The following is a 12,121-nucleotide window of genomic DNA, read 5'->3' as shown; positions in this document are numbered from 1 at the left end:
CGTTTGCTACAAAGAACCCATTGAGATGCGCATAAACGTCGCGGACAACAAGCAATAGGGTGAGGGTAGGCTGGAAAGTTTGATTTCAATAATCGTAAAAGCGACGCTAGGCAGCCTCCTGGCGTAAGACTTGACTGTCAGCGCATCCCGTCCGGGACAGAGCAAGGAACAGGCGGTTGTGTCTCGAAAGGCGTAGTCCTGGTCCAGTCTAGTCTGAAAACGGTGGCGCTTCCCTAAGCCAGCGCGACGGTCTCTGTGGAGTCGAAAGCGAGACAAGCACCAATCGAGTCAGTCCATCGACGAGCATAATCAGGAGCTATAGGACCAGAGCACAGAGTCAGCGAGGCGAGCGATCATCGAGTCAATTCGCCGACGATCAGAGTCGATCATCATCAGGAGTAAACACGTGTCGAAATCGAAGCCTAACAACCCTTGAATTTCGTGCTGCCTCACTGACCTACTGGAAGGCCACGCTTATGTAAAATTTGGTGGGACGAACACACAATCTACTGAGACAGTCATAGACATAATAAATAACTTCGTTTCCCAAAAAAAAAGGAATATTTTTATACCCGTTACTAGTAGAGTAAAAGGCTATACTAGATTCGTCGGAAATACATATACATTCTTGATTAGGATCACTAGCCGAGTCGATCTAGCCATCGTCTGTCCGTATGAACGCTGAGATTTCGAAAACTATTAGAGCTAGGCTATTGGGACTTGGCATGCAGATTCCTGCATTCCGTAGCTTTGTATGCAGCGCAAGTTTGTTAAGCGAATATTTACGCCCACTCTAACGCCCACAAACCGCCCAAATCTGTGGCGCCCACAGTTTTCATGCTAAATAAATCATTTTTACTGAAATGTATTAGTCTCGTCAATACCTAGCGATTGATCCAAAAAAAATTTCCCATCCACACTCTAACGCCAACAAACCTCCTAAGCCTGTGGCGCACACAATTTTCATGCTAGAAAAAAATTGTAACTGAAATGTATTAGTCTCGTCAATACCTATAGACTGACCCAATAAATGTTTGCCACGCCCACTTTAACGTCCATAAGCCGCCCAAAAACTTCAAAAAATCGTAAGTATGAACGCGAATATCTCTAAAACTACCAAAATTATCGAATTGGGATCTCAGATTTAAATTCCGTAGCCTTGTACGCAGCGAATATGCTACGCCCACTCTAAGCCTGTGAGGCCCACAATTTGCATGCTACATAGATAAAAAATTGTAACTAAAATGTATTAGTCTCGTCAATACCTATCTATTGACCATCGATTTGCCACGCCCACTCTAACACCCATAACGCCTAAACCTGTCTACCGCCAACATATCCATTTATTGAAATCGCGGGTAGGTGGCGCATTTCAATCTCGCTTTTCTGTAGTCGAGTGCCTCGACTATCAGATACCCTTTTCTCAGCTAAAGGGACCGAAGGGAAATGGAGATTTTCAAGCGAGATTGACTTGCGCCACCTACCCGTGATCTGAATATATGGAACTAGAAATTAAACAACTTAATTTTTTCAATTTAAAGCCAGAATTGAAGTAGACATTATTTGTAAACGTTCAGTCACGTTTTCATTCCTTTATTGTACATTTTCATCTTTTCGCGAGGAATTAATTAATGATAATCACATTTGAATATTTGTTGACGCCAAGAGCTGAAGTATTTAACTCCGGTGGAATTTTGCCATTGAACTTTTACAGGAGCACGCTCAATAGATGTCCGGAACTTTATTCCTTTAGGCCTTTAAATGTTAATTTTTGCGAAAGTGGCATTCAAAAAACGAATCGCTTGTCACTTCCTAATAGTTTGTATATACAAATTATAAGAATCGTTGTTAATTTATTTATGTTTCTATATTTTACCGTACGCCCGTTAGGCGTACGTTGTTAATTTATTTATGTTTCTTTATTTTACCGTACGCCCGTTAGGGCATAGGCTTTATTTTTATGTTTAAAAAGAGCTATCGCTCTGGAGTACCAATTACGACTAATCTTAAACTCCTATCCAGCTGCAGCTCGAGGCCTTTGTCTTCCTGCAGCGCTGTCGCCAAGGTGCCGGGTCAGCGTTTTTGTCCCAGCCCGTGGCGATCACTCGCTCCGCGAGTACTCCAGTCTGGCTCCGGGCATTTGCACTCGGGGCGCGCGGTCAGCTATTACCTTGATGCGCGTGCAGGCCACCGGATATGGCCTGCAACTCGGCAGTTTTTTTCCGTGAGAACTGCCTGCGTTACATCAATCTCTACTCGAGTTCTATGTTAGATTAATATTTCATCGACGACAGGCAAGAAAATACTTAATATGCACATACATACAAAACATACAAAACAATTACCAAAGAAACAACCAAGACCCTACTTTTGCCCACCTATAGTTGCCTATGCAAAACTTATGAAAAAACCGGGATAGGCGAATAACAAAAAATAATACAATTAATTCTGAATATCTCGCTCTCCGAAAACGTTAACGGAACGTTATAAAATGTTATCTAAAAGCATGTTTATTTTTTGACGAAGATTACTTGTAAAATATAATTTCAGAAAAATCAGAAAAGAAAAAAAAACCGTTCGGTCTGTAAAAGAACGACACATGTACGTTATAACGTACATATTCCATGGTATTATTATTTTTAAATAATCCCGGCATAGACATTTTTTCGAAGTAATCGCCTTATCTCAATTTACCTACCTTACAGCTGGAACTTCCAGAATATCCCACTCCACAGACATGTAAAATTCAGATAAGTCCACACCAACGTCCACTACGTTGCTGCCCTGTTGTTCATCCATGTGCCTCAGATCGACCTTAAAATGTATGTAATCATTTATAATATATTAATAACATATTTTTTTGGTTTAATAGTTCATAAAAATAAATCAAATCAATCAAATAAATTCAAAAAATTGCTATGTAATGCGATCGATCTAAGAACTTTTTTAAATGGCATGCAATATATTTATAGCATATAAGAGTATTAAATTAATTATAATCTATAATATAATTTAAAATATTTAACTTATATCGCAGTTAATAAATAAATACTTAGCAACATTAGCAAACGTTAATTACATCTTGTAAGCTCTTACCATCACGGAAATATAACGAAAATACTTAAAACTAAATTGAGTTATATTAGTGTACTGTATATTTTATAGATGGCTACTTTAAATACTGGTTATTGAGTAAGATAAGCTTTTGAACGCTTTGGTTTGCTAATCTTTTCATGTACGGTTAATGATAAATACACTTAAAGAATATTAAAATATTTTTATACCCGTTACGTGTAGAGTAAAAGGGTTTACTAGATTCGTCGGAAGGTATGTAACAGGCAGAAGGAAGCGTTCCGAACCCATAAAGTATATATATTCTTGATCAGAATCACTAGCCGAGTCGATCTAGCCGTGTCCGTCCGTCCGAATGAACGCTGAGATCTGGGAAACTATTAGAGCTAGGCTATTGGCATGAAGATTCCTGAGCTTCTTGCGCAGTTCAAGTTTGTTTCAGCAGCGTGCCACGCCCACTCTAACGCCCACAAGCCCCCCAACACTTTGGCTCCTACAGTTTTGATGATAGAATAAAAATTTTAAATGAATTGTATTGTTCTCATCAATACCTATCGATTGACCAAAAATATTTGCAACGCTCAAAAAACTTTAAACTTAGAACAACCGTAAGTATGAACGCAGATATTTCGGAAACTTTCAAAGATTGAGAAATGGGATTTCAGATATAGATTCCGTCCAAACCTGTAGCGCCCATTATTTTTATGATAGATAAAAAATTTTAAATGAAATTTATTAGTCCCGTCAATACCTATCGATTGATCCAAAAAAAGTTTTCCACGCCCTCTCGAACGCCCACAAACCGCCTAAGCCTGTGGCGCCCACAATTTATATGCTAAAACAATTTTTAATTTAAATGTAGTGGTCTAGTCAATACCTATCGATTGTCCCAAAAAAAGTTTACCAAACCCACTGTTACGCCCATAACGCCTAAATCTGTCTACCGCCTACATAACCTTATATTGAGATCACGGGTAGGTGGCGCATTTCAGTCGCGCTTTGCTGCTTGCATGTCTCCATTTCCCGTTGGTCCCTTTAGCTGAGTAACGGGAATCGAGGTACTCGACTAGTGAACGAGTGTGGCAAACAAACAAGAGAGAGCACTATAGCCGATGGCCTCGACTATTAGAAACCCGTTACTCAGCTTAAGAGAGTGCGAGAGGGATGGAGCTATGTTTAAAGCAACTCAGCTTTTTTCACTAACACACCTAGCCTATAACGCCACCTGTCATCTTGTTTAGCGCCACTTTGCCTGCAGTGCCAACTTGCCTATAGCACCCCTAGCGGCTTGGTGGCGTATTAGTGAAAACAGCTTATTTGCTGCATGTGGTGTGCAATCTCGATTGAATTGCAAAATATTGATTATTATTTGGTTATAACTTATAATGAATGGTCCGATTTCATTATTTTATGGCATGTAGATAGATATTGATAATAGGAACAAGCTTTAATATACATTTTTACAAAATATTACAAAATGTGGGCGCTAACGAGTCTTAGTGCTTTAGTCGTTTGTGGACGTTAGAGTGGGCGTGCCAAACTTTTTTTTGGATCAATCGATAGGTATTGACGAGATTTATACATATTAGTCAATATTTTTTCTCGGAAACTATTAGGGATTTCTGATTTGGATTTCGTAGCCCTGTAAGCAGCGCATGTTTGTTACGCGAATATGCCATGCCCACTCTAACGCCCACAACTGAAATGTATTAGTCTCGTTTGCCACGCCCACTTTAACGCCCATAAGGCATAAATCCGTCTACCGCCCACATAACCATATATTGAGATCACGGGTAGGTGTCGCATTTCAATCTCGCTTTGCTGCTTCTATATCTCCATTTCTCTTTGGTCCCTTTAGCTGAGTAACGGGTATCTGATAGTCGAGGTACTCGACTATAGCGTTCTTTCTTGATTTAAATTGTGATATTACTATTAGCTTGCCCACGAAATAAAACAATACAATATATGAAAATTTCATTATAGTTATTTTACTATCTGAATTTCGGTGTCCATTTTCTATTCTTATCTTATGTAGTTTATAGCCGTTACTCCTAGAATGCAAGGGTATCAAACCAAAACACCTATTAACGAGGTAAAAATCTAGTGACGACAGCACCTTCAGCAACAAAAGATATGATATCAACTTTTGTGACAAAGATTTATTATACGATCTACTAAATGAATACAATTTCATATTTTTTTTACATTTTTACTTTTACTAAATATTAAAATTTATAGCTGTTTTTCCGCCAAACTAACGAGTTTTTCCAAAAGTTGTAGAACTAAAGGTTCGTATAGTAAGCTGATTAACATCGTCTTAAATTTCCAGCACCTTAAAATAGAGTTTGGCTACGCACAAAAAAGGTCAACGCGCAGACAGTGTTCGATGTTCTGAAATTTGTGTTTTGTTGACTATTAACTTTTAGTTTGAAGTCGCTAGAGCATGAATCAGAAATAAATCTTAAAAAAAAAAAAATTTACAAAACGTTTTCCCATAATTTTTAAACGGTGGTATTTAGGCAAATCATGTCAGAAAGGCGTACAAAGCAATTCAAAATACCTTTCTAACAATGTATAGCACAAGCCTGTATCTTTGGTGGTTCACAAGTTACGGGTGTTCAATTTTTAGCTTTTTTCTCGCCAAACTAGATAAATTTTCCATAACACCTCTTAACGAGGTAAAAATCCAGTGACGATCGCACCATCAGCAAACAAAGGTTCTGATATGAACTTTTGTTTTTGGGGAATCACAAAAAAATCTTTAAAAAAATATGAATTTACAAGGGCCATACACAAAAAAATTTAATTGAAAAGCGGTAGAGCCGTTTTTGAGGAATCAGAAAAAAAGCTTAGATAAACTGATTAAATACTAGCTTTAGTAGTTCAAAAGTTACGAGTGTACAAAATTTAGCTATTTATATCTTTTTTCTCGCCAAACTAGCTAGATTTTCCAAAAGTGGTAGACCTAATGTTTCTAGTATTGAGCTGTTTAACATCGTCTATAATTTTAAGGACTCTAGAGTAACGTTTTGGAACAACCTGACAAACTGACAAAATAAAATTTTCATTTTGAGATGTCCCCCAAAATGTTGTATTGCGTAATACTTTTAAACGCGTTAAAGTGAAAATACAAGTACGTTAGTAACGGGGGGTATTGATCCGCACCGGCTCCAACAGATCACATTTTCTAAGTTTTCATGTTTACACTTTCACCGCTTTTTCTCTCAAACCAATTGATTTTTTTAAGGTATTCATAAGCAATCCTTTTAGTTTTTGCAACACCTTTCGATTGATTTATCACTCGAAACAATCGGACAGATTTTAATTTCTTCGTGCGTTTGCCGGTATGTCAGCAGTTTAGCCGGAGCGAACTCTCGGACGATCGGCCATCGCCGTCGCCCGGTTAACTTAGTTAACTACCCCCCCTCAGGAATGAGGTTTCCGACCCTATTTGGGCAATCATATCTTTTAGCGGGGCCATAGAGTAAGAATCTATATAGAGTCGCCAATTGCTCTGCCCGAACCTCTGCCCAACCTCTGCTAAGAGCCAATTCAAGGCCAAGTTTGAAGCTAACTTAGGTGCAAAGCAACAGCAATAGGGTTTACGATTAATTACAAAAACAAAACAGTGAGCAAGAGCGGTGCAGAATGAGGTGGGAATGAATTACAAGTTCGATCGAACTTTGAAAAAGAGGGGAAATAAGCTTTTTTCGCCTAGGTGGCATCATAGCCTCATTATCTAAAGAGAGCGGCAGAGCAATTGGCGCCTCTATATAGTTCATTACTCTATGGCTGTGCCGCAGTTTACAATGACAATCCCATCGTCAACGTTAGTAGCGGGATGCACTTTGCTGGATATCGCAATGTGCAGTGCCTCCAGCGTAGAGCTCCTGGGCGCACGATCTTCTTAGCGCCAGCTGGCAAAACGTAGCCCCTGGTGTTATGGAGCACTTCTTCACAGTGTGGATCTCCCCATTTCACTCCGCTATCACGATATCTTCCAGCCTGAGAATGGTGTCGTGATGCGACACGGGATTAACAGTAATCTTATTGAAGGCTGACTTAATTTTAGAAAATTTAATAAAAGAGTGTGCTAGTAGGATTGTAGGATTTTAACGGACGCTACTGACTTATGGCTTTAATCGCGGTCTCGGTGGGCTCCTCCTGGTCAGTGCAGTAGTGCCGGCTTGAGATCCTCTATGGTTCTAAAGAAAATTGGCACGTAAGGAAATATTGTTTGTCTGTGGAGAAAATGTCTATATGTAGCATTTCTCCTACCTGAGATGGGACTGATGGTATGCCTGTCATATTTTGCCTGAGCGCAAGTCTTGCACTTAGCGACGATTTCACTCGCTAACTTGGCTATTTTCTGGAAGTAGTACTCTGAGAGTACCTGCTTTACATTTTCTTGGGCTGATCTGTGAGCCCTGATGTGCTCTAAGGCTTTTGTCCTGTCGCTGAGCATTTCCAACAAATGCTTTTCTGACTAAAGGTGGTGCATCTGAGAAGTCCACATCAGCAAAATTTACACCGGGGCATGAGTGAAAATCAATTTTCTCTTCTTCAGTTCCCCGCCTGTTTTAACAGGTGGAGACCGATGATGCATGAAGGGAGGACAAGTCAGTTAAAATTAAGAACGTGGACTTCAAATTAAAAATCGACACGAAGCATTTCTTTGTGAAAGTGGTGAATGAATTTTAAATGGAGATTCTACCGGGCGGACGCCTTTCAATCCTTCGTGTGGTCGGATGAAATTTTTGGCCCCGCCCGTATCGTTGAGGAGTCTCATGTTGATCCCCGCTGCTCTTTGTCTGATGACGGGTAGCAGGGATTTTCCCTTAAAAAATTAATGGCATCTGAGTCATAATCGCAGATGGCGTCGTCATCCATTTCTTGTGCGCTAGATGCAGCAGTGGTGTATTTACTACCAGTTGTGTCAGCGCCTTGCGCAATGTGATTTACCCTCTACCTTTTTGGTGGTCCTGATCGATCGGACGCAGCCGGCCTCCTATTCTGATATACCGAGGCCTGTGATGGTTTTAGTATCTTGGACAGTGATGTGTCAAACGCCATGAGTTGTGTGGAGCAGAGTGCACCTGTGCCTTGTGCTAATTAGTGAAGTGTCGAATTTTCCCAGCACCTACTTGGCTCCTTGCAAAGGACGATGCGAATGTGTATCTCTCGTGGTTTGGTTCCACTTCTTGAGCACCTTCTTGGCTCCTTGCAAAGGACGATGCGAATGTGTATCTCTCGTGGTTTGATTCCACTTCTTGAGCCAGTGCCAGCGCCGTTGGCATGTCGTTCGGCTTTGCCGAAAAGAGAACATCTGAGTGCATCAGCCTGAAATTTGTCACATAGCAAGGTGAGCTTATTCTCAACCTCGTCATAGTATTGCAAAAGTGTGAGACTTCCCCGTCTGAGGGTGCCCACCTCCTGCTCGATGAAATGAATCTGACGCTGTCACTGCATGTGATCCCATTAAAATTCAACACAGTGCCAAACGAGGAAAGCACGGCATCGGCAGGGCCTCATATTTTGTTCCTAATAATAATAACCGCCTGATAATGGCGCGTGCTATTTACACAATTTCTGAATATACGAGTATAATATGCGGCTACTACCGCTTGAGACGTATGCGTCTTGTGCTCCCGTAAATTCGGGCAGGCACTTAACGGCGTCCAAGGGCTCGTCACATTTGACATTGTCTTTAATTTCTTTAGGCTCATAGACCTTAACCTGAGTAGTTTCTGCTTGGGCGGGAGCGATTTGTACCGCATTAGCTTGGGAGGTAAGCTGCTGTATAGCTAGACGCCGTTCATTTTCCCTACGCTGACTTTCAAGGGCTGCTTCTTGAACGGCATGGTTAACGGCCGCCTGTGTGGTGGCCGTCATTTGTTCCATTCTAAATGCCATGTTTGCAGCTTTGGGTATGCTAGCGTATGCACTTTTTGGTGTAGAAATTCTAGCCGGCCCTTCGATCTCGGACTCAGAGTCGCTAGAGAATTCTTTCTTATTCCTATACTGCTGGAAGGGATTGCTCATGTGAAGCTGTGAATATAAAATCGTCCTAAAGAATTAATGCATGCTCAAGCTGTATGCCCATGGAGGCAATTGGGCTGGCGAGGGGGTCGCGGAGCTGAGCCGCCGCCTTAGCAACGATGAATGAGAGCTCGTCGAACTGAGCTGTTGCCTTGCCAAGCAGTGACAAGGTGAGGGGTGCGCGGGGACTGAGCCTCCGCTATGGCAAACAAAACAAGAAACAACAAATTGCCACACAAACGCATGTGCGGCTGTATCGGGTTCGCAAACGTAGAGTGGGGAGACAATAAAATAACCAAGACTGCGAAGCTAATGTCAAGAGTTCGAGTATAAGCAAAGAGACATATAAAAGCTGAATTAAATGCACACAATTAAACACAGCAATGAGACGGTGTTTTTATTAATTATGCTCAATCAGTATTTGAATCTTGCAGTAATAATTTATTCTTTAGCCTCCGCTGAGATATTTAACTTTGTAATTTTCTGTATAGTTGCACCAAAATATTTATTTATTTATTCACAAAAAAGAAAAGATTATGCAAAAAATACGCAATAGTAAATCTCTCGTAATAACGAATTGTCACTTTTAATTATTTATTCTAAAAACATATAATTATTATATAAAATGTAATATATTTATATTAAGCTGTCAATCAATTAATGAGTGTTAATTAATTATGATATTAATATGATTAATATGGAGCTGCCGAAGGTTTTCTTTAGAGGTAGGGAATGTGTGTACGGATTTGCTCACTTGCACTTATATCTGTCGAGATCCCATATTTTCCTTATGTGCCACATCCAAAGCCCACACTTAACTGTGGGGGTTACAGCTATGATTTTATAATTACAATTGTAACTTAAATGTATTGGTTTCGTCAACACCTTCCGACTGAACTACAAGTTTTGCATTCCCATTTTAACGCTAAGTAACGCCCAGCAGTGTAGCAACGGCATTGGCTACACTAGAGACTGTCTGAGCACCCGGCTTTTCCACGCCAGGGAGATACCGAGGTGTCCTCATGCTCGCATCTGGTTGCCCAATTGTCAAACTTACTTAGGGCAGGTACGGGCGTACTGCCCTAAAAATCGTATCGGGGATCGTAATCTGTTTGAAAATAACTAAAGATGTTAACTGTATTTAATCTTTTATTCAGGCTGGTAAGACATAAGTGTGTTTCTTAGGACTGAGCAATCGAGATATGTACATGTTAACTTCGCGATACTTAACAATCGATATATCGATAAGCAACATTGCAAGTATTCACTATTCCTTATCGGGAAATATCTAATAATAATATAACAACATATGTATACACCTAATCTATTAATTGCGAAACATACCGGACTTCCGAACGGCGCGTTCAGTTAAGGAGGCTGTCTTTGCGATTGAAGTTCTCATGTGCCGTCCACTCAGACCTTTGAGTCCTGACCTGAGTGAACTTCATGTATGCGACCAAACATCCATTTCGATGGTGCCAAGTTGTATTCCTTGAGTATCGGCGAATCATAAAGGGGGACTTACAGCATCTTTTTGTGTCCGTTGCGTATGATGAGTAGAGCCAGAGGAGATTTCTTTAAGACGATAATCGGGTGCTTTGCGTCGGACGGCAGCACTGATCGGTCGATACATCCACTGAAGCGTAACAATCCTGAATTAGTCGGCCTGGGCCGTTTGGATTCTCTGGGCAGGCGGCGATCGTGCTTACCGCCATACTCCAATGGAAATTAGGAGATTTTCATGTATTTGCGCAATATCTCCCGAAAGTACTGCAAGTCCCTAGTTGTCAAAAATTCGCTTTGTGGGGCAACATGTTTTGACGACATCTGGATAGACGAACTATTAGTATAAGCCTAGTTTATAAAGCATTGATTATGAAGCGAAAAGCGTAGGTAACACCTCGCAAATGCTGAGACCAGTTAGAAAATTTTTGAATTGGGCCATAGAGGATATCCTGATGAGTAGTAGCTTCAAGCGAGAAGTTAAGTTGCTTGTCAGATTTTTTTTGATAAAGGGCCTCCACTAACCAGCTGGGAGCTGTCCACTATAGAGAATAATGCAACAATGAGGAGGGAAGCAGACCGCTGGATGCGCTGTCGACGGGGTTGTCCTCTGGGATACTTTGCCAATATTTCCTCCTGTTGCACACGAAAGTCCAGGTGGAGCTGACAGCCAGTGAAGAACGACTTCAGAATCGGTCTAACAAAAGACAAGATGTTCCACCGCCTGACAATGTTCAATTCAGTTCAAGAGTTCATCCCAGCTTAGGGAACATAGCCAACAGAAAATCTCGCGGTTCTTCTAAGAAAGAAGTACATTGACATCGGCATGCTACAGGAACCATGGACTAGGAAAGGGCTATTGTGTGGTTTGAATCTTCAAGAATATAATACCCCTTCAGTTCCAAAAAAAAAAAAGTTTCACTTGTGAATCACCTCATGAATACCGCGGGACATGTCACCTTGCACGCTTAAGAACAAGTGACACTACATATAGATAATTTTATGGGATATCGGGTTTTTTACAAGTGAAAATTCAAATGAACATTTTTCGAAATCACTCGGGATTTCACTTGGTCCTTACACTCATTTTTAGTATGGCCTGTCACCTGCTGGTGAAACGTCCCACGTGAAATTTCTTGTGAAATTCAGAATATTTCCGATGAGCTTTCACTTATGACAAAGAAGATCTTAAAGTGCATACATTTTTATTTACTTTTCAATTAATTTTAATTAAATTATGTTAGTAAGGTTTTCTGTTGAAGGACAATTATTGTTATTAATCACAGTTTTATGTTTCGTAAATTTGTTTTTAGCATTGGGCGTTTGTGCGGGTCCTCCAAATCCTTGGCCTGATAATGTATGGGCATGATAAAATGTATGGGCACATGATTATACAAGGAAGAACGCTATAGTCGAGTACCTTGACTATCAGATACCCGTTACTCAGCTAAAAGGACCAAGGGGAAATGGAGATATGCAAGCGAGATTGAAATGCGCCACCTACCCG

The 12,121-nt window shown here is 40.5% G+C and overlaps 1 protein-coding gene across 4 annotated transcripts in view; it reads right to left on the bottom strand.

The window, feature by feature from the left end:
- The window catches only part of nAChRalpha4 (nicotinic acetylcholine receptor alpha4), a 449,450-nt gene extending 438,507 nt beyond the window's left edge, over nucleotides 1-10,943 (bottom strand). The window contains exons 1-3 of one of the 4 annotated variants that reach the window (XM_070996859.1): nucleotides 10,821-10,943; nucleotides 10,456-10,747; nucleotides 2,699-2,814 (exon numbers count right to left, since the gene is read on the bottom strand). In XM_070996859.1, coding sequence (XP_070852960.1) covers nucleotides 2,699-2,799 — 101 coding nt within the window. In that variant the 5' untranslated portion in view covers nucleotides 2,800-2,814; nucleotides 10,456-10,747; nucleotides 10,821-10,943. Of the gene's footprint in view, nucleotides 1-2,698; nucleotides 2,815-10,455 lie in introns of all 4 variants that reach the window. The other 3 variants (XR_011604420.1, XM_070996861.1, XM_070996860.1) reach the window with 3 other exon arrangements.
- Between the last annotated feature and the right edge of the window lie 1,178 nt (nucleotides 10,944-12,121).

The sequence above is a fragment of the Drosophila suzukii genome, chromosome 3 (genome assembly GCF_043229965.1).
Source record: "Drosophila suzukii chromosome 3, CBGP_Dsuzu_IsoJpt1.0, whole genome shotgun sequence".
Taxonomy (NCBI): domain Eukaryota; kingdom Metazoa; phylum Arthropoda; class Insecta; order Diptera; family Drosophilidae; genus Drosophila; species Drosophila suzukii.
Note: the sequence above shows the minus strand (reverse complement) of the source record. Positions and strands in the feature narration are given on the sequence as shown.